A 27926-nucleotide genomic window follows, 5' to 3' on the forward strand; every position below is an offset into this window, starting at 1 on the left:
AGACTATTCTAAAGAGCTGGGCGACCTCATATCATTCTGGGGTAGACCATAGAATTGTCATTCCTGGTAAAACAACCATCTTAAAAGTGGAGTGCCTCAAAGTTACACACAATAGAAGGTAACTGCAGTGGAGGTACGGAAATTTGCTTTGTAATATGAGCTAGACTGTAGCCATTTTAGAAGTTTCCATTTTGCCTAGATTAACAGCGTAGATTTCCCAGATGAATGAGTCTCTGTTTCTCCTAGATTCTAGAGACCTAGAGACTAGGACCTAGAACATATATTGAAAGCATTCACTCTACTGCATTATTTCTTAATAGTCCATGCTTCTGGGGGAAAAAGCAGGTGAAAAATGTATGTGACTTTGTATTATATCAGTACTCATATTTGTATCATATTTGTATCATCAATACTCTTTCACTGTCATACGGTCTTATTTGTCATTTGGGTAGGTGGTGTGGTCTGGAGGTTAACCTGTTGCCCTGCCCAAAGAAGCCAGGTGGGGGTAACCCTGGCTGTGATTTGGAAGACAGGCTGATGCCGCTGATAAGCTGTTGGGAGAGAGCTGTCACTGTCTCTGTTGCTGTCGATCACTGGGCCGCGAGCAGGCGAGCGAGTCACTGCAATAAACTGCTGCAAGGTGGAGGTGTGTGGAGGTCAGCTGGCAAGAATAAATAGCACCTGGCCAATTTGCGGTTTCTCGTGGTGGAAACTTGGATGAAATGTGTCAGCAAAAAGAACGATGAACACACTGTGATGGAAAACATCTGGAAATGAAGAGTTCTACAATTGTCTTATAAAAACATTAATTGTTATTTTAAAAAAACACAATTTGTAACAAAAATGAGGTTTGGTGATAGCCTGCCTATGTGAAACACCTATGTGAAACTGCCTATGGGTTGGTAAGAATCTCACTCATTGTGAGAGTCAGTGAGAAAGATGCTGTAGAAATCGTGTATAATAAGAATAAGAATAAGAATAACAATAAGAATAAGAATAAGAAGATGATGATGATGATGATGATGATGATGATGATGATGATAATTTGCAGGTGATAACCTAATTCACTTCAATGGCAGAGACAAATGTCACCACAAGTACTGAGTTCATTCTGCTGGGATTCACAAATAACCCAAGACTGCAACTTGTCCTCTTCACAGGGTTCTTAGCGATTTACTTGTTGATCCTGACAGGGAACATTGGCATGGTGACCTTAATCTGGATTGATTCCCGGCTTCACACGCCCATGTACTTTTTCCTAAGCAATCTGTCTCTCTTAGATATCGGCTATTCCAGTGTGATTGCTCCTCAGGCATTGATTACCTTTGTAGCAGAAAAAAACACGATTTCATTCACTGGTTGCGCCCTGCAGTTTTTCTTTCTGTGCATTGCTTTGTCTTGTGAATGCTGCCTGCTAGGCGTGATGGCATATGATCGCTTTGTTGCTGTCTGCAACCCCCTCTTGTATACCGCTATCATGTCCAGACCGTTCTGTAAACTGCTAGTGGCTGCTTCATATCTAACAAGCTGTGTGAATGCAGTTCTTCAGACTCCATTTATATTTACTCTTTCCTTTTGCAAATCCAATATCATCAACCATTTCTTTTGTGATCTGCCCCCTATCCTAAAACTCTCCTGCTCGGACACACTTGTCACTGATCTGATTCATTTCACCTTCTCTGCGGCAATTATATTTGTAACTATTTTGACCATTCTTATCTCTTACATATACATATTTGTTGCCATCCTGCGGATCAACTCAGCTGAGGGCAGGTACAAAGCCTTCTCTACCTGTGCTTCCCACCTTTCAGCTGTCACCATATTGTATGGAACAGTTATTTTCATGTACTTACGTCCCAGATCAAAATATTCCATGGAAGAGGACGAAATCATCTCTGTGTTTTATACCCTTGTAATACCCATGTTGAATCCGCTCATCTATAGTTTGAGAAACAAGGAGGTGAAAGAGGCTTTCAAAAGGATGCTTGAAAGAAGGGTCTCTCTGAGACCCTAAACATCATTGGCATGGTCCCATATTTCAAAACTTACTACATATTTTATTGCAGCGATCATAGATCTTAACTAGTTAGCATCAGTATGTGTCCTCAACAGGGCCAGACTTAGGAGCTGTGGGATCCAATTGGAAACATTTTTTGCATGGCAAAAAATGGTTCACAACCAAGGTCTGTAGAATCTCAGAGATTACAGAACTTTTTCAGAAAAATAAATTTTTATGCTGTAAATTTGCTGTAAATAATTTTTGATCAATATATTATGTAATTCAAGTATGGTAAAAAAAAAATAAAAAATAAACAGTATAAACAAACATTACTGACTTTTTAAGAATTCAGAAGAAAATTAAATTTTTTGCTCTTCTCTATAAAACTTGCAATGTGGTGTTGTGTGTATTTGACAATATTAGTGTAGATTACCCTAGTGCAGGGACCCTTAGGCGTAGGGCCCAATTGGGAGCAATTGCTCCAAATGGCTTAAAGACACATAAGACCCTGTGACCTCAATGGTGGGACCCTGGCCCACCCCCCCTTGGGACTGCTGCAGACTCACCCCATCATACAGGCACTCACGGAGGCTGGGACAGAGTCTTGCTGAGTCTATTTAATCTTGTCAGCACATTGGGGCCCTGTTCCTTCACACTGTTCCTGCCAACGGCCCTGGGGCCTCATCACCGCCCCTCAAGGTCCCAAATCACAGCCCACCTGGGTCTTGTTACCCCACAAGACCTGTCTCAGTCCATCAACAGGAGCTCCGTCTGGCTCTGCTTATAGGTGCAGAACCAGGTAAAGCAGATAGGTAATTGGGGCTTCTGGGAGACTGGATGGGAGCCTGGAGTGGGCAGGGTGTCCCAGAGGGCCCAGATTCCTGTGCTGTGGAAAACTAATGAATCATTCTTGATGCTATAAGGGAAAAAGGTTCCATATTTATGTGGTATGAACAAAATAGATGTCAAATCATCATCATCAGCATTTATATTCCACCTTTCTTGGTCATTTGACTACTCCTTTGACTTTAATACAAGGCGGTTCACACAGGCAGGTTTTCTCTAAACCTCCAAGGGGGTTTTTACAATAACAAAAAGTTCTAATTTTTCAAGAACAACATTTCAGATGGATCTTTTCACAGTCTGGTGACACATCTGACCTCAGTTATCTCCCTAAGACTGCCTGACAAACAGCTCCTTCTTCTCTCACTGGAAGAGCAGCCAAGGGCAGCTTCTTTGCTCTTGCCAAAGAGCAGGTAGAAAAACTCAGCTCAGTTGGTCAGTCGCTTCTCAAGATCTTGCTGCTCACGGAAGCTTCCAAGTGATCTCAAACTGGTGAGCTTCAGATGTATATTTGGGCTTAACTGCAGCTCTTCCCTCTAGATCCGACCTTCTGCCCTCCTGTATGTTTTCCATCAAAAACCAGAAGTTCCCTATTTTCTGTCATTGCCATAAAGATAATGTTAACGATGCACCTATTTGTGTCCTTCATAGATAATGTCTTAAACCTATGGGGACTGTAGCAAAATACACATTAAAGAAAATAATTCCAACTCACATTGATCCAAGTCAAATCTCTTGGGGAACACAGGATGACAATATATCTTGCTCTCATTGGGAGGCTTCCTCACTCTTCTTGCAAAGAGCTACAGAGACCATGTCCCTCTGACACCACCAAAGAGCTGTCTTAAGTCACCATGAGGTCAGCACTGTGGTTGTCATCCAAACACTGCTTCTATTCTCCTTGCTTTAGAGAATGCCAGAGACATATAATGGTGCAACAAGTGGACTTCTGAACCTAGTTGGGGCGTTTCTAGGTAAGATTAATGTGCCATGCAATTAATAGCAATCTCAAAATTTCAGACTCTTAATGCAGTTATCCCTTCATGACCCAGAGTCTTGTTCACTATATTATGTTGTTCACTCAGTATTATGGCAAGGTGTTCCAGAGTCGAGCATTTCATCAGGAAGCTTTATTTTAATATTCTTCTGGACATTAGTATGCCACTTTCCCAACTCCTAAGTAGCTTTCAGTGTGACCCACATTCCATTTGAAAACAATTCTGCTGTCGAAAGCACAGCAGGCGGTTATGGTGATCCCTGCCTTGCTGGCTTTGCTTGTCCTCCTCCTCTTCCTCACAAAGGCAGTTGGTGGTTTAGCTTAAAAGAGTTCTGTTCACCTTATGAGGTTCATGAATGCTGGGGGAATGTGGTCAATATTGCAGCTCACTGAGAACCCAACAAGACTAGCTGAATGCTGTGTATAGAAAGGCGATACAAAAGGCAAGGAACACTCAGCACTCAGGTTAGCCCAATGTGGGTGAGCAGGTTCCACTCTTATGACTTATAATGCCCTTCTTGTTTGTGTTCTTGTTGCTGTTGTGTTTGTTTTTCTTCTTCTTTGTATCATCCTCATCCCTCAAATTCTAGGGCACTGTACAAATACTAAAAACAACACAAGTCTTCACTGCAGACTTACAATTTAGGAAGTTCATAGATAATGCATAGAATGTATCAGTGTCTGAATGTCCTAATGCATCAGCTCTCAAACTCTCAGGGAGAGTTAATCAATCAACTCTCAGGAAGAGTTTGAGCCGCTCTAAATTCTTGCGGGGGTGGGGGGAGGATTGCATCGCTAAGGGGAGCCCAGGGACTGGCATGTACTTAACAGTCCCTGCAACAGCCTCCTGCAAGTGCGAGGAGCCCTGCACGACACTCCACAGGGCTCCCCAATGTGAAAGCAGAGCAATCGTGCCCTGCCTCCGCAAAACCGGAAGTGGAGTGCGATTCCTCCACATTCACTTTCAGAAGGCTGGGGAGCCCTGCGGAGGGTCATGTAGGGTCCCTGCACCCCCGAGAGGCTGTTGCAAGGACTGGTAAGTAAATGCCAGTCTCTGCACCCCCCCCCCTTAGCAATGCGATCCTGGGGATCGCATTGCTGCCTCCCCCTGCTCCTTAAGGGGTCAGAGGCCAGGATCCTCAGGCTGGGGTGTTGTAATGTCCTAGTTTGAGAAGCCATGTCCTAATGGTTTTCTGTGCCTAACAGTAGCCAGCAAGATACCTCTAGGTAGTTCACAAGCACCTGGCATTCTTCATTTCAAACATAAGAGTCCAAACTAATAGCTTGGGGGCCACAATTCAAGAGGGAATATAGTAGTACAGCCAGAAAATCATTTCCTAGTATACTTTCTATACTTTCATCTTGAACCCTCCCACCACTATAGGAATGTTTGTGCAACAGGAATCCACATGGCTGACCTCATGTCAGACTGTGGCAGATCTTGTAAAAAGTTAAACTGCTCAACATAATTTTTACATTAACAGCCCAATCCTGTGGGCTGGAACAGGCTGGCCTGTAGGCCTGCACTTTGTACAGTGCAGCGTTGGGGCTGGCTGAGGCTCAACCTGAGGTAAAATGGCAGCAGCCCCAAAGGGGCTACTAGGATCTGCGCCATCTAAATCGATGGCGCAGATTTGAGCTGCCCAACAGTGTACTGAGTGTGGCTAGGATCCAGCCTTAGCGCCGGATCCTGGCTCCACCCCCCTCCCTCCCTGCCCTGAGCCACCCATGAGCCTTCCCACTGCCCACTCTCCATGCTCCCCATAATGCCCCTGTTTGCCTCCCTCCTCGCCCTTGCCAGACTCCCACACCAGCCTTGGGAGACTAGCGCAAACCTACCTGCTTGTGTCGGCACAGGAGCTATCAACTATTTAAGAAAATTGTAGCAGTATATTATAGAGGTATAGAAATGTGCTTGCAAGATTACCTAGAAAATTGCCATATTACCTAGAAAATTGTAGAGGTACGGAAATAAGCTTGCAAGATTACCTAGGAAGAGTAACTAAGTTAGAGGTTTTCATCCTATTCAGAAAGATTAACAAGCCAGACTTCTCAAACTAATCGGCCTTGCTTCTTAGAACATATTTGGAATCCCTATAGATTACAATTATATTATTCTTCCTTGGATCAAGGCTTTGGTTTTAAAATAAAAAGACAGGTAAAAGGGAGAGTGTGACTTTATATCACATTACATTTGGACCTTATACTCTTTCCTTGTCATACTTGTGTTCTTATTTGCAGGGTGAGAGCCTCACTTGCTTCAATGGCAGAGACAAACTTCACTACAATCACTGAGTTCATTTTCCTAGGATTCACAGATAACCCAAGGCTGCAGCTTGTCCTCTTCACAGGGTTCTTATTGATTTACTTGTTGACCATGACAGGGAATGTTGGCATGGTAACATTAATCTGGATTGACTCCCGGCTTCACACTCCTATGTACTTTTTCCTAAGTAATCTGTCGCTATTGGATATTAGTTATTCCAGTGTCATTGCTCCCAGAACACTGATTACGTTTGTAGCAGAAAAAAAAACTATATCATTCACTGGTTGCGCCATGCAATTTTTCTTTATGTGCATTGCGGTATCTTGTGAATGCTGTCTTCTAGGTGTGATGGCATATGACCGCTTCATTGCTATTTGCAACCCACTCTTATATACTGCTATCATGTCTAAACAGTTCTGTAAACTGCTAGTGGCTGCTTCATATCTAACAAGCTGTGTGAATGCAGTTGTTCATACTCCACTTATATTTACTCTTTCCTTTTGCAAATCCAATATCATCAACCATTTCTTCTGCGATGTGCCCCCTATCCTAAAGCTCTCCTGCTCAGACACACGTGCTATCGATCTATTTCATTTCATCTTCTCTATAGCACTTGTATCAGTTACTATCCTGACCATTCTTATCTCTTACATGTACATATTTGTTGCCATCCTGAGGATCAACTCAGCTGAGGGCAGGTATAAAGCCTTCTCCACCTGTGCCTCCCACCTTACAGCTGTCACCATTTTCTATGGAACGGGTGCTTTCATGTACTTACGTCCCACTTCAAAATACTCTATGGAACAGGACAAAATCATTGCTGTGTTTTATACTCTTGTTATACCCATGTTGAATCCGCTCATATACAGCCTGAGAAACAAAGAAGTAAAAGAGGCTTTCAAAAGGATACTGGGGAGAAAAGTTGTCTCTCAACGACAGTAACCATCTTGCACTTGATCTCATATTTGTCTATATCCCTTAATTTAATGGCTATTCATTGTAACTGGTAAGCATTAACAGTTGTCCCCACAGCACTCCCTAAGCCCAGCATGAAAATTCCAGAATATCAATATTAACTACAGGTTGAGTATCCCTTATCCAAAATACTTGGAACCAGAATGGTTTCAGATTTGGGATTTCTTTAGATTTTGTAATAGTTTCATATCCATCATGAGTAGTAGAGGTGTGATTTTTCTGTGATAATGAAATAAAAACTACAGAGTTCTCACCTATCAAATGTTTATGCCTAATAAAGGTTTTGTTGACTGTTGACTGAAATAAAAACACATAACCCCACTTTCTGCATTTCTCATTTTTGTAAATAAAAAATCCTGATATTTGTGGAAAAAAAATAAAACAGAAAACTGTTAACACCTCTACATTTTGGTCACTGTAGGCTGGTTGGGCCAGACCCAGGGGGTGTGTGTGCGTGGGTAATGACTATGGCTGCATCTGCTAACACTATGCCACCTATATCACCTACCTGGTACACTTTTAATTTATAGTTATAATTTATAAACATGTGCCCTTGAAATAAAAACATATAACACCGCTGTCATTCAAGTGGAATGATACTTTGTTTCTTCATTTAGTTATTGTTTGCATCAAACAGCAGTCTTTTCAGTTCTACAGAACTCTTTGTTGGGCAGATGGTAAGCAAAAGGATGGGGGACATATTGTAGGAGCCCCAACAGCCTGCATTAGAGCATCTAAAGAAGTAGTTTAGAGCAATGTTTCTTAATCAGTAGTACGGGTACCACCAGTGGTATTTGAGGTGTTGTGGTCTGGTGGTACTTGTGGGACTCTTGGACACCTGCCACCAGGCAGTGAGACCAGGAACATGACACAAAAAAGAGTGGTAGGAGGTTCCAAAGCATGCTTTTCCATGCTCAAAAGAGCCCTCCTGAGCCTGTTACTGATGTTTGTTGCATCATAACGTCTCCTAACCCAGAAGTAACTGTCAATTATGACATCGCCAGTTGCTTCAGGTGCTATTTCAAATAAGTGGACCATTTGAAGTGGTATGGAGGAGAGCAAACATTGAGAAAAACTGGATTAGAAGCTGACTTACAGAGTTGGGTTGGCCTTGGGGAAATACAAGCTTGTTTCAGTATATGCACAAGACCATTTAGACAAAGGAAGGAAACAAAAAATGGTACATCAGTATAATGGTCCTGGTTACATCAGTACAATACATCAGTACAAAAAGAGACGCCTGATAGGGAACATGATTGAGACATACAAAATTATGCGTGGGAAGGATAGTGTGGCTAGAGAGGTGCTCTTTTCCCTCTCACATAACACCAGAACCAGGGGACTACCACTAAAACTGAGTGTTGGGAGAGTTAGGACAGACAAAAGAAAATATTTCTTTACTCAGTGTGTAGTTAATCTGCGGAACTCTTTGCTACAAGATGTGGTGATGGCATTGGGTATAGATGCATTTAAAACGGAATTGGACAAATTTCTGGAGGAAGCATCCATTATGGGTTACAAGGCATGATGTGTATGTGCAACCTCCTGATTTTAGAAATGGGCTATGTCAGAATGCCAGATGCAAGGGAGGGCACCAGGATGCAGGTCTCTTGTTATCTGCTGTGCTCCCTGAGGCATTTGGTGGGTCCCTGTGAGATACAGGAAGCTGAACTAGATGGGCCTATGGCCTGATCCAGCGGGGCTGTTCTTATGTTCTTAATAATAGTACTGATAACACAGGCCTACACACATTTTGTTGTTTTAAAAGCTAGATCTATTCTTGGGGTCCTATTTGGGGTGCTGAATCAAAAAATGGCAATGGTTCTGACTGATTGGTTCTAATTTTGGGGGTACAGCAGAGATGCCTTATATGCTGATTGAAGTAGCTTCCTCGTGAAGAAACCATGGGCATCAATTTCCTTGTGAGGAAGCTGCTTAAATCGGGATATAAGGTGGCAAAACTGTTGCCATTTTTTGATTCAACACCCAAAAAATATCCTAAATTTATTCAAACATCCTTAGAAACTTAAAAAAAAAGAAAAAAAGTGTAGGCCTGTGTGAAAGCTCACTACTTTGTTTGTAAAAGTAGACCCTTAGGCCCACTTTCTCAATAGAAGCCTCATTTTCAGTAAGTGGAAGTTTGACAGCAAGGTAATTATTACGTCTAAATAAATAAATAAATAAATAAATAAATAAATAAATAAATGCCTTTGCAACTCATTCCTGATAGGCATTTTAGGCACTGATTTTTTCCTTACTGCAATGCTTTCAACAATGAAGAAGAGAGTAGGCAGGAGACTGCTGTTTATTTACTGGAGCTGAGGAAATGCTGACTTTCCATAAAAATGATCCTCCAAGATTTGTTGCAGGAGAAGAATAGGGAGGGGAAAGACCAAGTATAATTTCCTTCTCTTGTCTATTTTCTTTCAAGAGGTGGTGGTGATGGTATATGAGCATTGAATCTTTGGACAGAATGGAGCAATGAAGAATGGAATGAATGAAAATGAAAACAATTAAAACAAAAGTGAAAGCCTTAAAAAGTCAGCCCTGGACTAGATTTTTGCTCATTTATTGTAAGGCATAATAATCACAACCAATACAAATTCTTCATACAGTCTTATTCTTCATACAGATATAATAGATTAAGAAAGAATAAACAAGTTCTCGCCTTTGGAGAAATACTTCATATGCTGTTGAGACAGGAGTCTTTCTGTGGGTGTGACATCAGCTGCTCAGTTCAGTCCAGTGAACCCAGTTATCACAGAAATCATATGTACTGGGACAGCACCATTCTCTTTGCTATCCTTGAGAAGGCATTCTTCACATCCTTGTTCCTCAGGCTGTAGATTAGTGGGTTGAGCATGGGAATCACAACAGTGTAAAACACAGAGACAATTTTGTCTTGGTCCATAGAGAAACTGGAGCTTGGCCTTAAATACATGAAGATAATAGTTCCATAAAAGATGATGACAGCTGTCAGGTGTGAAGCACAGGTGGAGAAGGCTTTGCGCCTCTCCTGGGTCGAGTGGAGCTTTAAGATGGCCAAGAGGATGTACATATAGGAGACCAAGATAATCAGAAAAGTAGTCAAGGCAATTACAGTGGACATGATGAAGTGCACAATGTCAGTGATATGAGTGTTTGAACAGGACAGCTTCAGAATGGGAGGGGTGTCACAGAAAAAATGATTGATGACATTTGAATTGCAGAAGGACAGACCAAATATCAACGCAGTATGAACAGCTGCATTTACCAAGCCACACAAGTATGCACCAATCACTAATGCCACGCAATGTTTGGTGGGCATCACAATCAAATACAGCAATGGGTTGCTAATGGCTGTGAAGCGATCATAGGCCATCACAGCCAGAAGGCTGCCTTCAGTGGTTACAAAGACACAGAAGACAAAAAATTGCACTGTGCATCCTGTAAAGGAAAGAGTGTTGTTCCTTGCTATAAAGGTCATCAGCATCTTGGGAGCAATGGCAGTGGAATACCCAAGATCCACAAGTGACAAGTTGCTTAGAAAAAAGTACATGGGTGTATGAAGTTGTGCGTCAACCCTGATGAGTATGATTATTCCAAGATTTCCCACCAGGGTGGTAATATAGATGACCAAGAACATGATGAAAAGAGGGACTTTGAGTTCGGGATGATCTGTGAATCCCACAAGGAAGAATTCTGTCACTACAGTGTGATTCTGTTCCATTATTTACTCCAGATGTAAGCTGTGTTGTGGGGAGGAAAAAGCAGATAGGCTGTGAGGAAAGACCACATTTTTTAACTAACTCTGGCTACTGTCTCATTACTTATTATAATAAACAGTGAATAAATACTACTGAATATGCATCAATGAGAAATGGAGCAATGGTGAAGACCAATCAGGTGTTCCCTGGTTTCAATCTCATCTCTGTCATGAACATAATAGATAGACTTCCCTCTCAGCCTCAGCTCCCCAGCTGCAATTGGAGGATGATAAAACTTATCCACCTTATAGAGCTGCTGTAAAGATTACAACAAGGTAATACATATGAAGGGCTTGGCACACTCAGTAAAGTGCTATACAAATGCTAAGAATTATTAATGGATACCACAAATAGTAACCCAACCTTTCTTTGAAAGACTAGCCAATTAGCATCTCGTCAGCACAAGGTCCTTTACAGTGGTGCAAAAGCTACACTACTGTCGCTAACTGCTGGGCCAATGTCATCAAATGGTGAGAGGTGCGGCACACATGGCAGCAGCTCCACAGGGGCGGGTAAGTCAGCCACAGGAGTGAGCTATGGCTGCGGGGAGGGAGGGGGAGTAATGGGATGCTTCAAGCGAAGAACCAGGGGCATATTGGGGAAGAGGGTACGGATCAGCAGCAGTCACACACGCTGGATCTTAGCCCCTCTTTTTGAAACCTCCCCACCCCTTTTCTCTCCTTGGACATGTGCCTGGCCTCTAGAACTCTCTCCCCCTCAAATGTAGGACTGCCTACTCCTCTTTGGCCTTCTGCATGAGTCTGAAGACTGTTTCACTTTCCACTGAACTTTGCAGTGCTTTTAATTAGGGTGCCACTGATTTCTCTTGGCTGCCTTTGTTGTTTTTAAGGGCAAAGGCACTCTTCCATAAAAGCTCTGTTGCTGGTTGGTCACCATCAGCCACACGTCAAAAGGGCCACCTGTGATTATTTCACAGCATGAGCAGACTCATACATGAGGAGAAAATCCCCCAAGTACCCGCATACCAAACTGCCTTCACTGAATAGACCATCAACAACACCTTGGATTGTGCCAACCGCCGGGAAGATGACCAGCATGGGAGACTCCACAGAGCAGTACTAACTTTTCGAAGGAACACTGCTCCTGGACCAGCCAATATCTGACAATTCAGTTTTAAAGTCAAATCTAGGAGCACCTCCAAACTACTTTCAAGGGTAGTGCTACCAAGCCGAATATTTTTCCTAGGTCACCATTTTCTGACAGTAACTCAGCCTTCTCCTGATTTAATTTAAGTTTGTTCAGTCTACTGCTGATATCAGGAACCAGTCCAAGACCTCCATGGTCTCCTTGGGAGAAGATGGAAAGGAGCGATAGAATTATGTGTCACATGTGTATTGGTGACATCCAGTCCCAAACCTCCTGATGATCTGCTGCATGTTTAAAAGACTGCCACGTGGGGAACAGACTGGAGCCATGTGGTATACCAAAGGCCAGCAGCCATGGTGTATATTACTTGTATAACCTCTACACCTGATCACTGCAAATTTCAACGTTTTCTACTCTGACCCAATTTCAAAATAACCCTTTTCTTGGCTGTCCTTGTGTATACACATATGGATATGCCACCTAATCACATGGTTTAGGGGTCTCCAAACTAGAGGCCCATGTGCAATGGGAAAGGCGAACCCAGTGCAACCAGCGCTTAACGTTCTGCTAGGGAGCCGTTCTTCCCTGTTGCTGATCTCCCCCAAACTGAGCTCCAGCCTGCCACATCTGCCCAGAAATCTGGGCGCAGTGGCTGCTGGGGCAACGGAACCCGGAAGCAGCAGGCTGGGGCTCAGTTTGAGGGAGATTGGCAGCAGGGAAGGATGGCTCTCCTGTGGATCTGTAAATGCCATTCACATGGGGGAAGGAAAAGGCAGGGTGCCAAATCTAGCCCATGGGACAGGGTCTGGAGAGCCCTAAAATGGTTGAGGGTCTCCTGAAAGAAGTCAATCAGCACGTGGATGTTCTGATATGCAGTGAGTACATAAGAAGGAAAGAATTTAATAAAAGCATATTCTAGTGACAAGCAAATGAGCTTTAACATTGATACCAAGTAGACTGGAACCATCCCAGGAAGACCAGCCAATCTGATCTGGGGTGAAAATGGACCCAAAGAGAAGGCATTAAATTCAAGTCTATGTGCTTCTGTTTTGGCAAAAGGTGCCATTTCATCGAAAGGTGTCGTGCCATCAAAAGAAATGTTTAAGCAAAAGACTGTTTATTTTCAGAGAATAGTGAAAATATTTCTAAACTAGGACCTATGAGGTTACTAAAGGTCCAGTTTCTTAGAGCCCAATCCTGAGCTCTTACCGCTGGTCCTCTGCTGGTGCTGAGTGTCGCAAACATGCCATAAGACACGTCTGCAGCCCTCAGCGCCAGTCCAGCACTGATGCTGGCTCAGCACTGGCTGGTGCTGGGCTAGCACTGGTACATTGCCGATGCTCTGCCACTCCACGACTGCCCCAACTGCCGGGTGCCAGAGAGGTAGGTGAGGGCGTGGGGGGAGGAGGTGTTTTGGGGTGGGGGGAGATGGAGAGAGGGCAGGGAGCAGGTGTGCCAGGAGAGGGAGGGGGTGGGAGGGAGGTGGGACCAGAGGAGCTCCGCTCTTCTACATCCAGAGCCTCCGTGTTGGGCTGTGGGCCTGACACGGAGACTCTTGAATCTACAGACATCCAAGGGTTGCTGCAGAATTTAGCCCCATTGCAGGGCTAATTGCCTTACCCTGGGGAAGGGGACAAAAATCTGCTTCGTCCGAGGAGCCACCAGCAGCTGCCCTGTTGTGCATAGGACGCCACAGCAGCCGTTTCAGTACCACAGCAGTCCCAGTGGAACAGGCAGCTGAGGACTGGGCTACCCCCTGCTACAGGAGAAAATCAGAGGGTGATCATTTCTAAGTTCCAAGTTCAGCTTCTGGTATCCCCAGTTGAAAGAAACTCAGACTTCCTTCTGAGACCTTGGAGAGCCACTGCCAGTCCACACAGTCAACACAGACAGCTCTGGATTGTATAGTCCAACACCCTGAATCAGCATAAGATGTCATATGTTGTCAGGCCTTTACAGTGAGATCATGAAATGCATCAGAACTACAGCTCAGTCCTATCTCCACTCTGCAATGCAGTGGCATTGGTATGGCCACCACTGTATCTTGGGGATTTTTGGCTGCTGGAGGTCTCATCAGTGTAAGGGGACATTTGTCCCATTGCCCTGGAGTAAGACCCAGAAGCTGCTATGGGTCCCATCCCCCTCCTGGGCCCAATCTGCCCACCCCATCCCCTTCCCATTCCGCCCCCTTCTTGCCCTTTCCCTGCCCTTGTGCTGTACTTTCCTAGTTCAGCAGGTGGACTTACCTGGATCAGTCTTAATTACTGCCAATGTGTGCAGGAATGCTCCAGTCTTCCTGCCAGTGCACAATGGGCTTACTTCTGAGTAAAATAAATAACACTATTTTCAAACACCTCTACCCATAACAAATTGACAGCAATCAACTTTCCAGGGGTCTTTAGATAGAACCTTGATTCTAACAGTGACTTTGCTGTGCTGAAGAAACCTACCTGTGTGAAGGCAGGGAAGTTATTCCAGATATCTGAAAATAAAAGGGCATTATATAGAGAGAATTCAGTGTCCTCCAGGAACTGAACTCCATGATGGACTCATTAAAATGTTGTTCATGTCCTCTGGGCCCAACTGCTTGCAGACATGTTGTTGCAAAATATTTGTAGAAACTCAACATACTTGCCTGAACCATTTGATCAACTAGTTTGCACGTGAGTGTATCCAGTGTTATAGTGGAGAATATTGACGTACAGGAGGTCTTCATGAGATTGCTGCTAGTATCTTACCTTGTCTAAGAGGCGAGGCCTCCTTCCTTCCTGCTGCATACAGACTTTGTCAAAGAAGTCTTGGAGAAGGAACAGTGAGCTTAATCCCACTGCTCATCACAGAACTAAATGGTGGTTTGTGCTACTTTGGAAAATAGAACTGAATCTTCACTTCTTTTGCCTTCTACTATCAAAAGGGGGGGGTCTCCAAACCCTGGCCCGCAGACCAGATGCAATCCGAAGTGAGCATCCATCTGGCTCATGGCAAGCATTCAACCCCCAGCGAGTCGCCGGTCTTCCAGTAGCTTCCCAAGCCCCGCACAGCCTGCATCATCCTCAGAACTCCTTTTAAGACTTCTGGGAGGCCTTAGAAGGACACTTCCTTTTTTCCAAAAACTGGAAGTGACATTTTAAGGCCTTAAAAGGTCTTTGGAGGGTTGGGGAAGCCCTCTGGAAGCCTCCAAAGGCCTTTTAAGGCCTTAAAATGTCACTTCCTGTTTTGTACCTGATGCTATCAACTCTAGAATGAGCCAACACTGTCCTTAGGGGGATCTTAGAAGTCTTAGAAGGTTACTTAATGCACTTCCGGATAGCCATTTGTGACAATATTAAACACACTTCAGAATAAACTGCATTGAACAATATGGAATTTACTTACAAGGACACATACACAGGATTGTAGTGTATTCTTATAGCTAATATATATTTTATATTTCTATAATCCAGTATGTAATATCATTGTAGAGAACATTCAATATTCAAATTTCATATCTTAATTGGACTTGTTGCAAGGTGTTGCAAGGTTCAAAAGCAAAACTCAGTAAGCAAGAGTGGTGATCGTCTGCAAGCTTTATTTCGTTGCTAGCAACGGGCATCTCAGGGACTCCAGTCCAAAGCATTGAGAACAATTTCCAGTCTGAGCCTGTCCCTTATATTTCATTTTGGGTCCTTTGTTTGAGGAGTTTTACACTTTTCATTGGCTGGAGTTTGACATCATAGATGGGGCTTTCTCTGGATTGGCCAGAGATAGCCTTACAGACATTTGATTGGTGAGCTTCAAGTTACTGGCTTCAAATAAGGCAATACCATACATTTAAACATATAGAATTCAAAGTTTTCAACAACCAGTAGAGTGCACTGTAACCTCAATTTTATTCAGAACTGGCCTTTTGGCATGTCCTTTGTACTTATTTCTTGGCATCCTTTACTTAGATGGCCTTGGTAAGAGCCACCTGTTTATGTCTCTACATTCCTTCTTTGTTCTTACCAGACACCGTGGGGCTTTCTGCCAACCTTTGTTAAGCTAAGTCCTCTGGACTTGCCTCTATTCCATGTTCTGATTCTATATGTGACCTGTTACCTTTGAGTACCTTTCAAGGGATGTATAGTGGTATGCAAGACATACCAAACTCTTATTGTAAAAAAGAATTTCTTTTAAGAAGTCTTTTCTCATTTACTTTTAACCAAATTACAGCTCCCTCTGTCTGCTTTAGCTCAAACCAGGACTATGTGTATTCTCATCCTCATAACATTCCTTTTTCCCTGCTTTCTGGTGCCAAAAGAGCCTTATCTATCTCTGAGATGCAACTTTCCCCAAATTCTAAAAGTATCAATGCAAGACTTGGAGTTCTCAAGGTCTACAGACATACAGGCTTAGCAAATGCTTTTCCCAAGACAAGAGTGTTATCTTTAAGAAGTTGCTTTTCCCACATTCCAAGTCTGTGAGCTGTCTCCCTTTGATTTTAGCTGGAAATAGCTTTTCACCTTTCTGTGTATTTTTTATTATTTTATTAAACATTTTAACAGTTAAAACTCACTTCTAATGCTACCATGTCTTTATATATATGTTGATTACATTTTAGAGACAATAACTATTAAGGCATTGAAGAATTATTGGCAAGCATGCAAACATTGTAATCTCTTTGATATTTCTGTGAAACTTTGGTACAATACCCTCTAAACAGCTCTCCCAGTGTTCAACATATGTATATAACACTGTTTTTTGGTTTAAAGAGAAGCCTGAATGAATTATGATTTAAAAAATGGCAAACTGCTTCTCTGTTTAGTTTGACATACAAGCAAGCAGGGAGCTCAGGATGGCTTGGATGCTTTCCAGCATCCTCCCTATTTACAATGTGCCTTGTATTCAATGTGTGTATTGTTCTGAGCTGTTATCTACGAGAGGCTTTGGTATGCTGCCAAGAACGTCCTTGAGACATTTCTATTTTTAGCAAAGCTGTCTGCCTCAGCAGTTTCAGGCCTGCATCAGGCAGAGACAGAGATGTGGATTTTTAAGTTTTTAAGCATGTGAACATTTTCCCTATTAAGCTTATAAACTTTTGTTCTAATTGCTTTAAACTAATAATTTGTTCTAAATTGGATAGCATAAATGGCTTTATTACCTTGCATTAGACTTAGTACCCAATCTTTTCCCCTGCCAGTGCCACGGATGGAGCAAATACTGCATGCTATGGGGGGGGGGAGCGACCAGGTGAGATAAGTAAAAATCTTTTTTTTTTTACTTACATCACCATAGACCACCTGGCCTCCAGTGGTTCTCCATGGACCGGCTATTTAGCCAGCATGTGCATGAGGAGACTCAGGGGTTGGTTCAGGGCTGGGAAAGGGGATAGTAACTCAGTGGGCACTGCTCCTGCCAACATCTTCCTCCTCCTCCTCCTGCCCCTGCCCGGCTCACTCCCCACCCTGAACCACCCAGAATCCACCCCTGCACTGGCAAACATCCTGCTGCAATGGGACTTCTGCAAGCTGATGTCATGCAAGCGGGGCCTCTGGCCATTTGCACTTGTGGCTGTAGCATGCATGATAGCACATGGTGTTTGCACCGTCATACTGAAACTTACAGTGGTGGATTGGGAGATCTGCCTTTCCAAGTCACAGTTAAGATTGGCCTGCTACAATACTTATGAATAAAATTCATAAGCATTGCAGCAATATAGTAATGCAAAATCTAGCTAAAGAAAAATTTAGAAATTAAAACAATCTGATGCATTATGTTACCAAGAAATGAGGCAGAAATGTATAAAAAGAATTATATACAGGTGTGCGCCCCTTAACAATCTTCTGGCCAGCGACAGGTCACATATGCAACAGCCGCCACTGGTCAGGAGGTCGCACCCCCTCCAAGACTCTGAACCTGATGAGAGCTCTGCTCCCCTTGCCTCTGAAGACTTTTCTGAACCTCCCAGAGGCTCCGAATGTCCCAATTGTGCAAAAGATGTGATTTCCGGTTTCCCAGAGGAAACTGGAAGTTGCATCCCACACAAAATTCTGGCATTCTGAGTCTTGCAGAGGCAGCATGCAGGCATGTGCTGCCTCTGGGAGGCTCAGAAAAGCTTCCGGAGGTGAGGGGTGCAGAACTTCCCTTTGACTTTTGAGGCTTCACATAGCATCAAGCCCCACTTGACAATAAGGATGCTGATCCGCATCCCTGCAGTTAAGCAGCGCGTGATCGTAATTCCTTATCAGTTATGATGGAAGATTGGCCATGGAGTGAAATAAATATATCTTTTTCAGAAAAAAAATCATTAGTTCAGATGATGATTGTACAAATGTTAAATTTCTTGTTCCAAAAGTTATCAATCAAGATACACAAGCATAGCAGCCAGGACCCTTTTACAAAAAATTGAAGATGAACAAAATTTCAAGCCATTGAAATCCCTGGGAAATTGAGGTGATGCAAAAAGTATTACTTGCACACCCCCATAAAACATAAGGCAAGGCATTTGGATTCAAATGGGCCACAATTTTATTAACTCCAAAAGAGTTCATAGTTAATTTCAGCCCATTTTCCTAGGTAGATGGAAGGGGCTGTTTTTGCTAGCTTTCTTTTTCTCTCTTTAAAATGTTGATGAAACAAAACATTTTTTGTTTATCCTCACCTAACTCGTCCTGGCTGAGTAACCAACCTCTTGGATAATTAAATAAATAATAAATCCCATTTTATGTGACTACTCACTTGGCAAACCCTCAACCTCCACCCACTTGCTTCAACAAAATGACTTCTTTTCTTTAAGTCAAAGTAGAGAGTCAAAGCCTGCATGAAGAATTTTCAAGAGAAGCTTTTCCCAAGAGCTGAAGCAGTCCCTGTATAAAGAGCTGTAAAAAAATCAAACACGGGTCTCTCAAAGATAGGTCTCTCTGCTTCCCGATGGATGGGGTTAACTTTCTTCATGGCAACATCTGTGAACTCATTGGTATGCTAATTCCATGTTATCACATCACATCCATTATCTCAGTCCTTGTGCTCATTCCACAGATGTGATTGATGAACAGGAAAAGGATGAGCCTTTTAGGGGCTCATAAAGAAAAAGAAGTTGTATGAGAAACAGAAGAGGTGAAGGTGGAAGGTATGTTAACATTTTAAACTTATTTCAAAAGTGCTAGAAATTGCTGGCTTCATCCACTTCACCGGTGTATTTTTTTCAATAGACACTCAGGGTATCCTATATTAATGCTGGATGAATTAAAGTCACACACAAGAGAATGAACTGAAAAGTTAAACTGGGGTTCAACTGTGAAAGCCCAGTGGTGTGTGACTTCCTGATACACTGTGGAATAATAAGCTAAGTTCTGCAGAAATGTCTTACCACTCTTATCTTTCCTCTTAGTAATATTACCTATCAGTTTGCCTATGCTGATGGGTGGCAGGGTAAATCACTGAGAATATGCCTACATTACTAAAATTAATAGTTCAGCTTGCTGTGCCTAGCAGAGATAAGCTTTTCTTTGTCAAGTGCCACGTCTTGTTATACTGAGAATGTTTCTTGAATTGAGAGCCCAATCTCCACTTTGCCACCCAATGGTGGTGAGGCTCCCACGACATAAAGCAGTCCTCGCCAGTTGCAAAAGGTGCTCCGACAGTGTGCAATTTAGCGTGCTGCCAGGAGCACCAGTGGGAAGGCTTGTGCCTTCCCGCCGTCACCATCACAGATGTCCCAGCTTGCTGGTGCAAGTAAGATGACAGGATAGGTGGGAGGAGTGGCGGGAGTGTGGAAAGGAGTCAGGGAGGGGAAAATACTGAGTGAGGAGGAGTAATGGAGGCCACAGAAGGTGGAGGATACGTCAAGGATGGCCCTGCTGGCGGCAGCCTCCGCACCCCTTTCTCTCCTTGAACTTGAGTTGGCAAACTCACTGCCCGCCCCCCTGTCTTGGAATGCAGTGTTTGCCAGTTTGGTGTTGCTGTAATGGGGGGGGGGGAATAAGATTGGTCTGTCAGCCCTACTTGTTTGGATGAGAGTCAATATCTTTCCTACCTCTGCTATATAGCAAATCCTAAGAAGAAAGTGTGTGTGTGTGTGTGTGTGTGTGTGTGTGTGTGTGTGTGTGTGTGTAGCTGGGCCTTAGCCTTAACTTTGTGTTTTCAGTGCCAGAAGTCAGATTGCCTTGGAGTGGTGATACACTTACAGTGATCCTAATGCACTAGCCTTAAACCCTAACACACAAACAGGAATTTTGCCAAGGGATGGCATGGAACTAGCCTCAGGACTTCAAGAGGTGGCACATAATATCTGTAATTGAGTACAGCATCAACTGCCTCTTTCTTGTCTGAAAAGCTGTTGTACAGATCTTCTTTCCACAGTGACATTTCTCTTTGCACCTACTTCATGCACATTTACTTCTTTATTTAAAAATCCCTTCAATGAAGCACCCAATGACATTTTGGGTAAAGGAAGCGAGAAGAAGTAACTCTCATAATATTTTATCACTTATGCAATTTTATCTTCTTTTATTTTTAGGTGAAATTCTTGTGGCTGGAACATGAATCAGGGAAACAGCAGCTCCAGGGATGAGTTTCTTTTGCTGGGGTTTTCCATTTTTGAAATGAGGCCCACCTTACTCTTCCTGATTTTCTCCCTTCTCTATGGCACAATCCTGGCTTTCAACATCACCATCATGTCAGCCATACTGCTTGATCAGACCTTACACATGCCTATGTACTTCCTTCTCTTTGCCCTCGCTGCCTCGGAAACCTGCACCACCCTTGTGACCATCCCCAGGCTGCTGGTGTCTCTACTATCAGGGAGTCCATCAATTTCCTTTGCTGGGTGTGCCTTGCAGATGCTCTGCTTCTTTGGCTTCTCAGCAAACAACTGTTTCCTGCTGGTAGCCATGGCTTACGATCGGTATGTGGCAATATGCTACCCACTTCAGTACCGGATGCAGATGAATAATAGGGTCTGTGCTCAACTAGCAACTACATCATTCACACTAGGATTTCTCATATCAACCATAATTGTCAATCTTGTCTTCAGGTTGCCTTTCTGCGGCCCCAATGGAATCAGGCATTTCTTCTGTGATCTCGCACCTGTACTGAGCCTGGCTTGCTCTGACACCTACCAGAGTAATATTGGGATTCTTGTTTTGAGTGCCATTGTTTTATTGGGCACCGTCACCTTGATCTTTCTCTCATATATCTACATCCTCTCTGCCATCCTACAGATCCATTCCAGCACGGGAAGGTGGAAAGCCTTCTCCACTTGCGCCTCCCACCTCACTGTGGTGATCACACACTTTGGGTGTGCTTTTTTTGTGTATTTGAAACCGAGGTCAGACTCCTCGCTCGATGCAGACACATTGATCTCTGTGGTCTATGTCTTCCTGACCCCTCTGTTTAACCCTGTGATTTACACCTTGAGAAACAAGGAAGTTAAACTAGCCATTAAAAAATTACAGAGACACTCATTCTGCCCTAAACACTCTGACCAAAAGTCACAGTGGCATTTTTGTAATTAACATGCAAGCACAAGATACAGTTGGATGAGGTCATTGTTTCAGAAGGGGGAATAGAGGGAATGACTGATATTGCACATTGTAGCAAATGTTTTAACATTAAGGAGCAGCTAAATACCTTTCCCTAACTACTTTCCAGAAAGCCAACACACAATCACATCCTGCGCTGGAACAGGCAAGCCAGGAGGCTTGCGCTGTATCCAGCACAGGATAGGGGCCATAAGCAGCTTAGCCAGAGGTAAGGGGAAACTTTTCCCCTTACCCCTGGGTAAGGGCTGCTGGCCCCAATGGGTCTCCTCAGACTTGTGCCACCTCTGGAGGTGGCACAAGTCCGAGGAGAGCGGAGCATGAAGCTGCTCCGTTCACCCCAGGAACAGGGATTGGGATCCAGCATAACTGTTGGATCCCAGCCTCACCTCTCACTCCCCGCCTGCCATACCATGTTCATCATAACACCCCCCCCCTCACAGTGCTGCTACACCCACATAGCCATGCCCCAATAAAGCTATATTCAAGTCAACTTGAAATGTCTTTATTATATCATTTCCTTCTTCTTGTTATTTCTATGTTGAAACTTACTATACACAATGAACCCTCTATTCAAACAGACTAATGCGGGAAGGGGATTGTCTGTTAATGCCAGAAGTCCATTAAATCTGAATGCACAAAACATATATGACTAGTTCTTAAAGAAATGGAAATCATCTATTATTTTGGAAATCTGTTAAATAGAGGTCTGCTGAGTCAAGGGTTCACTGTACTTCATTCAGAGATTTAGCTCATTTCATCCCAAGCGCTTGCATTGGGCTGGACTACTTTAGAACAAATGTAAGGAGAAAAAAATTGAAAAATGGGATTTAAAAATCAAAATAAAACAGAACAAGTATATTGGAGTGTTGCTCATGCATGTTGATTCAGAAGTCCCACTGCATTCAATAAGCTTTACTCCCTGTGAGATGGCAAGCTGCACCTGTTGAAATTCCCTCTTCTACACAACTGTTAAAAGGTCCAGGAGCCCTAAATGTGAAATGCCGGGCACCCCTGATTTAGATAGTAATGTATGCCCCTAGGCAAATGTCTAAGTTTGCTTCATGCTGAGCCTGAAGCATCATCCTGATTAAGGTTCTTTGGAAAAACTTTCAAAGGCAGCACCCAAGTGCTCCTGCTGATGATTTCACTGCTCCTACTTTATGAGAAATCCCACTTTCTTTCCATTGCACCTCTGCATGAGGAAATTCATGCCTTCAACTGGAATTCAATTGAATAAGGGCAAGAAGGGAAATGCTCATCTATCCCTAGCTGAGACTATCTCTCACAAGCAAATCCTATCTTTTAAAACTCTAGCTTATCAAACTCTATCAAACTTTTAAAAATATTCATCTTCATTTCTAATGGACCCTCTTCTCAGTCAGACCATGGCCACTGATCCTGAAGCTACCCTGTACTGGCACCTAATAATATAGCATTTGTTGCCAAATGTGCTCCAAGACACTGTACTATTATGCACATAAAGGAGACCAAGCACATATAGGGATACAGGTGACCTGCTGTATATGAGGATTCACTTATCTGTGGTTCTCCACACACCGTGCGCCCTTTGACTGTGGCTCTAAACACTCCTGTTTCTTTAACAGCCTGTTATAGAGCACTAGAAGAGGAACACGAAAAGCAGTCAACGGGAACACTAGAGGAGGGACACACCTAGAACACTATCCCGATCACCCAATTACAAGCAGGGAGATCGGAGTTTGTATGGCCTGGCCGGAACGCGCAAGCCCCTTCCCCTGCGAGGGGATTGGTGGAAGGCTGTCGCTGGGGGGAGCAGAGGTATTTTAAGGACACAGCAACAGCCCCCCTTCCTTCTTTGCTCATGGGCCAAGCAGACCTGACCCCATCCAGCCACCTTGGACTCAGGACCAGTGCAACTTCCAAGGAGGCCTCCTGCACTGGATCCCACGTGCAGCGTGTTTGATCTGTAAGGAGGGGATGGGGGTTTGGACAGGCTCTGCCCATGGAAAGGATCAGGTACACTCCAGGCACACTTTCCTGGGAGTAAGCCCGGGGAGTGCAGGAGGACTTGCTTTTGAACAGACATGCTTGGAGTGTGCGCTCATTCCCTGGCCTGGTGGGCAGAGGGGTCAGGTTTGCCGCCTTCCAATTCAGAGCCAGGTCTCCCTGCTGGCCTTGCTGGGGTCTCCTGCGCATGTGGCACTCACAGCTCCTGCTGCTGCTTCCCAGAAGGGTGCCCACAGGGGTTGCGGGGCGGAGGGGTCAGGCTGCTGCCTTCCAGCTCGAAGCCAGGTCTCCCTACTGGCCTTGCCAGGGTTTCCAGCGCACATGGCGCTCGTAGCTCCTGCTCCTGCTTCCCGGGAGGGCACCCACAGGGGTTGCTGGAGAGGGGCGCCATGATCGCTCGGCTGCTCCAGGGCTCCTGCCTGCCCAGGTGGCAGGTTGCAGTGCGCTCCATGTGGGAGCAGGCTCTGCATGGCGTGGAGCCCTCCCAAAGGTGCAGGCGCCTGGCCACGCACTGCATGAGCTGCAGGAATGTTGCAGCTCCCTGCGCTCGACTGGCAGGCAAGTCTGGGGCTCCAGGAGGTGCCCCACCGAGCAGACGACCTCTGGATCCCTACAGTGTCATGCACATGGGGAGCCACACGACCCCTGCCATGGGAGGCGGGCGCCAGCGCCTCCGCCGTCACCCATTTTCATGGGAGTAAGCCCCAGGGACCGTAATGGGGCTTACATCTGAGGAGCCAGGCAGAGGCTTAAGCGCTGGGGCTGCATCCCCAACCACGCTTTCCAGGGAGGAAGCCCCTTGGGCTGTAATGGGGCTTGGTTCTGAGTAGGCATGCAGACGCTTGGATCATGGGGCTGCAGTCCTTGCCCCACTTTCAGGGAGTAAGCCTCTTGGACCTTAAGGGGGCTTGCTTATGAGTAGGCATGCAGAGGCCTGGACCATAGGGCTGCAGGGGTCCACTTTCCAGGGGTAAGCCCTGTGGGGGCTATAATGGAGCTTGCTTCTGAGTCTGCATGCCTTTTGGACTATAATGGGCCTTGCTTCTGAGGAGGCAGGCAGAGCCAAGGACTCTGGCCGCAATCCTAGACACACTTTCCTGAGAGTAAGCCCCATAGTCTATAAGGGGCCTTGCTTCAGAGCAGGCATGCAGAACCTTGGACTTAGGCCGCAATCCTAGCCACGCTTTCCTGGGAGTAAGACCCATGGACTATAAGGGGTCTGGCTTCTGAATGGGCATGCAGAGGCTTGGATCATAGGGCTGCAGTTCTCTCTCCACTTTCCAAGGAGTAAGCCCCTTGGGCTATAATAGGGCTTGCTTCTGAACAGGCACACAGAGGCTTGGTCATAGGGCTGCAGTCCTCGCCCACTTTCCAGGGAGTAAGCCCCTTGGGCGATAATGGGGGCTTGCTTCTGATGGGGCATGCAGAGGCTTGGAACATAGGGCTCCAGTCCTCGCCCCACTGGCCAGGGGAAAGCCCCGTGGGGGCTATAATGGAGCTTGCTTCTGAGTCCGCATGCTGAGGCTTGGAACATAGGGCTCAGATCCTTGCTCCAACTTCCAAGGAGTAAGTTCCACCGAGTATAAGGGGTCTTGTTTCCAGGTAGACATAGCTGGACTTAAGGCTACAATCCTGTCCACACTTTCCTGGGAGTGTATTCCATTGATTTTAATGGGACTTACTGATGAGTATACAGGCAAAAGATGAGCTCCTGTGAGTGCAAGCCAGTGCAGATCCAGTAGCTCCTAAATGGGCACATGGGGATGCAAGGAACTGCGGCTTCCCACCTTGCACTGGCCTGTAGGAGGCCACTACCCCCAGCCCAATTCAGCCCCCCCCCCGGGTGGTCTGAAAGGGAGCACCTCACTGGCTTGCGCAGGTGGCTGTGGCTGCTGCCTCCCCCCTCCCCCTCAAAAAACCCGGGCAACTTAGACTATGCGCCTGACAAGGAGCAGCCCGGGGTCTGGTGGTCGGGATAGCAGAAAAACTCAAAGTATCTTACAGGGATATTGCCCCCCCCCCGGGCTGGGGAGGGGAGGGAGTTGCAAATATCGGGCAATTTGGCTAAAGGGATTTTGATTTACGCCTCAGCCGTAATTTGGATGTGCCCTCTGGGGCCAGCCAGTTTAGAATACGGGGACATAAGACACCATGCCTGTCAGGGCTATAGTGTATTGTGCTCAGCAGGGCTATGCTTATGAGCAGCATTTCTAGATTTAGGGCTTTTTGCTACCTAGTAAAACCCCACTGGGGGTGGAGGATCCCACAGTGGGACTCGAGACATGGCTGGTTATGCCGCCCAAAGGGGCTTGGGGGAGCTGGAAAGGTAGCAGGCACCTGATAGCTAGTGGCAAGGCTTAGCAGTCCTTGGTGCTGGGAGATGTGCCATGGGTGCAGATCCCACGCACTTTTGAAGGCAGCACAGCCGGCAACTCACTAGGAGCAGTTGTTCACGAGCACATGCCTGCAGGTTCTGCAGCATAAAGCAAGCAGTCTCCGTACACCTTAGGGTGGAGTTGGCCCTGGTCTGGACCCTGAGGGTGAGCATGGGATAGCTGCAGCAGCCAGAAAGGAGAGTGGCACCAATTAGATCCCCCCGTTTGCTTCATTGGTTGAAGCCTTTGACCTGACCATCGGTCACCAATTAATCAATGTAGCAGTGTAGTTGCTAGTTTCTTGGCCTGGGCCAAAGGTGTTTTGTTAGTTTTGTAAGTTTCAAGTTGCAACCAGCATTGGGACGCTGCAAAAGTCTGGGGAGAGCTTCACTTCTCTAGGCATTTTGAAATGAACATGCAGACACTTTTGCCCAGTATGTCTCTTGAATAAATAAGGACAGAGCTGGGGCTCTTCCCCCTTTTAGGAAGAGCATCCTGGCAGCCGGCTCAAGGGCATGCCTGCCATGTCTCAAGTCCCACTGTGGGATCCTCCACCTCCAGTGGTGGCTCCCCTAACTGTCGCATCTGCCCAGCTTACACCAGTCCAACCACCCGCAACGATCTCCTCCCAGGCACCTGACCTCCTCCTTGTTAATAGGATAACAGAGGATATTATAGGATAGTTTCAGAGGATATTTAGAGGCACATGGGGAGCCCCCGGCCATCTCAGATTGCTTACAGCATGCACTCCATCTATGTGGGAGCCGCTCTGAAAGCCAGGCCAGGCTTCAGCACCCAAGGAATTGAGCAGAGTGGATGGGGACACGCTGGCGCATTTAATACCATGTTTTCCCTGGGCATCAGCAGGGCATTTAGCAACTCACTTGGTGGGCATGCTGCCCCTGCCCCTGCTCCCCTGCCCCTGCTCCTTGAGAGAGGAGATGTGTTCTGTACCACCCCACTTAACGGATGTGCCGCCCCATGCCTTTAAGGGAAGAGTGGCGTTCCATTACCAACCTGCTTAACAGGCCTGCTACCCCTTCTCCTTAGGGGAGGATGGTGATCTGTTACCAGCTTGCCTAATGGATGCACTTACCCGACTCCTGTGGGGGCGGTGGTGTTCTCTCAACAATGTGCTTACCAGTAGTACTGCCCCTACTCCTTTCAGAGAAGGGGGGTGTTCCGGTGCATACCCACTTAGTGGGTATAATGCCCTTGGCCTTTGGAAGAGGGGAGGAGGCTCTGTTAACAACCCACGTAGCTGCTTCTCCTGAGAGAGGGGTGATGTTTCGTTACCAGCCCACTTAATGGGTGCAGTGGCCCGGCTCTTGCGGGAGGGGCAATGTTTGGTTACAAACTCACTTATGGATTTGTGGCCGCTTCTTCTTTGAGAGGGGAGCGTTCTATTAGCAACCATTTAATGGGTGCTCTGCCCCTCCTCCTAGGAAAGTGGTGATGTCCAGTTACCAGCCCGCTTGGCAGGATGGTGGCCCTTCTCCTTGAGAGGGAGGATTTTTCTGTTAGCAGCCCGCTTAACGGGTGTTTGGCCCCCACTGCTTTAAGGGTGATGTTATTACCAACCCACTTAACGGGTGTGCTACCCCTGCCCAGTGGGAGAGGGGTGACGTTCTGTCAGCACCCCGCCAGCGGGTGTGCTGCCCCAGCTCCTTGAGAGAAAGGTGAGGTTGCTTAATGGGTGAGCGGCCCCTCCTCCAATGGGCGAGGGGTGACACTCTGTTAACAACCCGCTGGGAGGTATGCTGCCCCCGTTCCTTGAGAGAGGGGTGAGGTTACCAACCTGCTTAATGGATGAGCGGCCCCTCCTCCAGTGGGGGAGGGGTGATGTTATGTCAGCAATGTTGCTACCAACCTGCTTAACAGGCAGTGTTACCAACTGCTTTAAAGGGCGTGCTGTCCCTGCTCCAGTGGGAGAGGTGGGATGCGCTGTCAACAACCTGCTAACAAGTACGGAGCCTTTATTCCATTGTAGAGAGGGGCGATGCCACCAACTCACTTAACAGGTGAGCGGTCTCTGCTCTGGTGAGGGAGGGGCGATATTCGGATGACAGCCTGCATAGCTACCCCTACTCCTTTAAGAGAGGGGCGATGTTTTCCAACCTGCTTGACAGGCA

The 27926-nt window shown here is 45.6% G+C and overlaps 4 protein-coding genes across 4 annotated transcripts; 3 read left to right on the forward strand and 1 right to left on the reverse strand.

The window, feature by feature from the left end:
• Window positions 1-1072: 1072 nt before the first annotated feature.
• On the forward strand, window positions 1073-2014 carry LOC136644690 (olfactory receptor 5AP2-like). The gene has a single exon (XM_066620762.1). It carries the CDS (start codon window positions 1073-1075, stop codon window positions 2012-2014), a length of 942 nt encoding a protein of 313 aa, XP_066476859.1.
• Window positions 2015-6102: 4088 nt separating this feature from the next.
• On the forward strand, window positions 6103-7047 carry LOC136644698 (olfactory receptor 5AR1-like). The gene has a single exon (XM_066620775.1). The coding sequence runs from the start codon at window positions 6103-6105 to the stop codon at window positions 7045-7047; it is 945 nt and encodes a 314-aa protein (XP_066476872.1).
• Window positions 7048-9847: 2800 nt separating this feature from the next.
• On the reverse strand, window positions 9848-10795 carry LOC136654396 (olfactory receptor 5AP2-like). The gene has a single exon (XM_066631403.1). The coding sequence runs from the start codon at window positions 10787-10789 to the stop codon at window positions 9848-9850; it is 942 nt and encodes a 313-aa protein (XP_066487500.1). The 5' UTR covers window positions 10790-10795.
• Window positions 10796-20431: 9636 nt separating this feature from the next.
• On the forward strand, window positions 20432-21406 carry LOC136644704 (olfactory receptor 10T2-like). The gene has a single exon (XM_066620789.1). The coding sequence runs from the start codon at window positions 20432-20434 to the stop codon at window positions 21404-21406; it is 975 nt and encodes a 324-aa protein (XP_066476886.1).
• The last annotated feature ends 6520 nt before the right edge of the window (window positions 21407-27926 follow it).

This window comes from Tiliqua scincoides, chromosome 1, assembly GCF_035046505.1.
Source record: "Tiliqua scincoides isolate rTilSci1 chromosome 1, rTilSci1.hap2, whole genome shotgun sequence".
Lineage (NCBI taxonomy): Eukaryota > Metazoa > Chordata > Lepidosauria > Squamata > Scincidae > Tiliqua > Tiliqua scincoides.

Excerpts from the sequence above, each read along its gene's own strand:
- LOC136644690 (XM_066620762.1), top strand. The coding sequence starts at position 1,073 with ATGGCAGAGACAAATGTCACCACAAGTACTGAGTTCATTCTGCTGGGA.
- LOC136644698 (XM_066620775.1), top strand. The coding sequence starts at position 6,103 with ATGGCAGAGACAAACTTCACTACAATCACTGAGTTCATTTTCCTAGGA.
- LOC136654396 (XM_066631403.1), bottom strand. The coding sequence starts at position 10,789 with ATGGAACAGAATCACACTGTAGTGACAGAATTCTTCCTTGTGGGATTC.
- LOC136644704 (XM_066620789.1), top strand. The coding sequence starts at position 20,432 with ATGAATCAGGGAAACAGCAGCTCCAGGGATGAGTTTCTTTTGCTGGGG.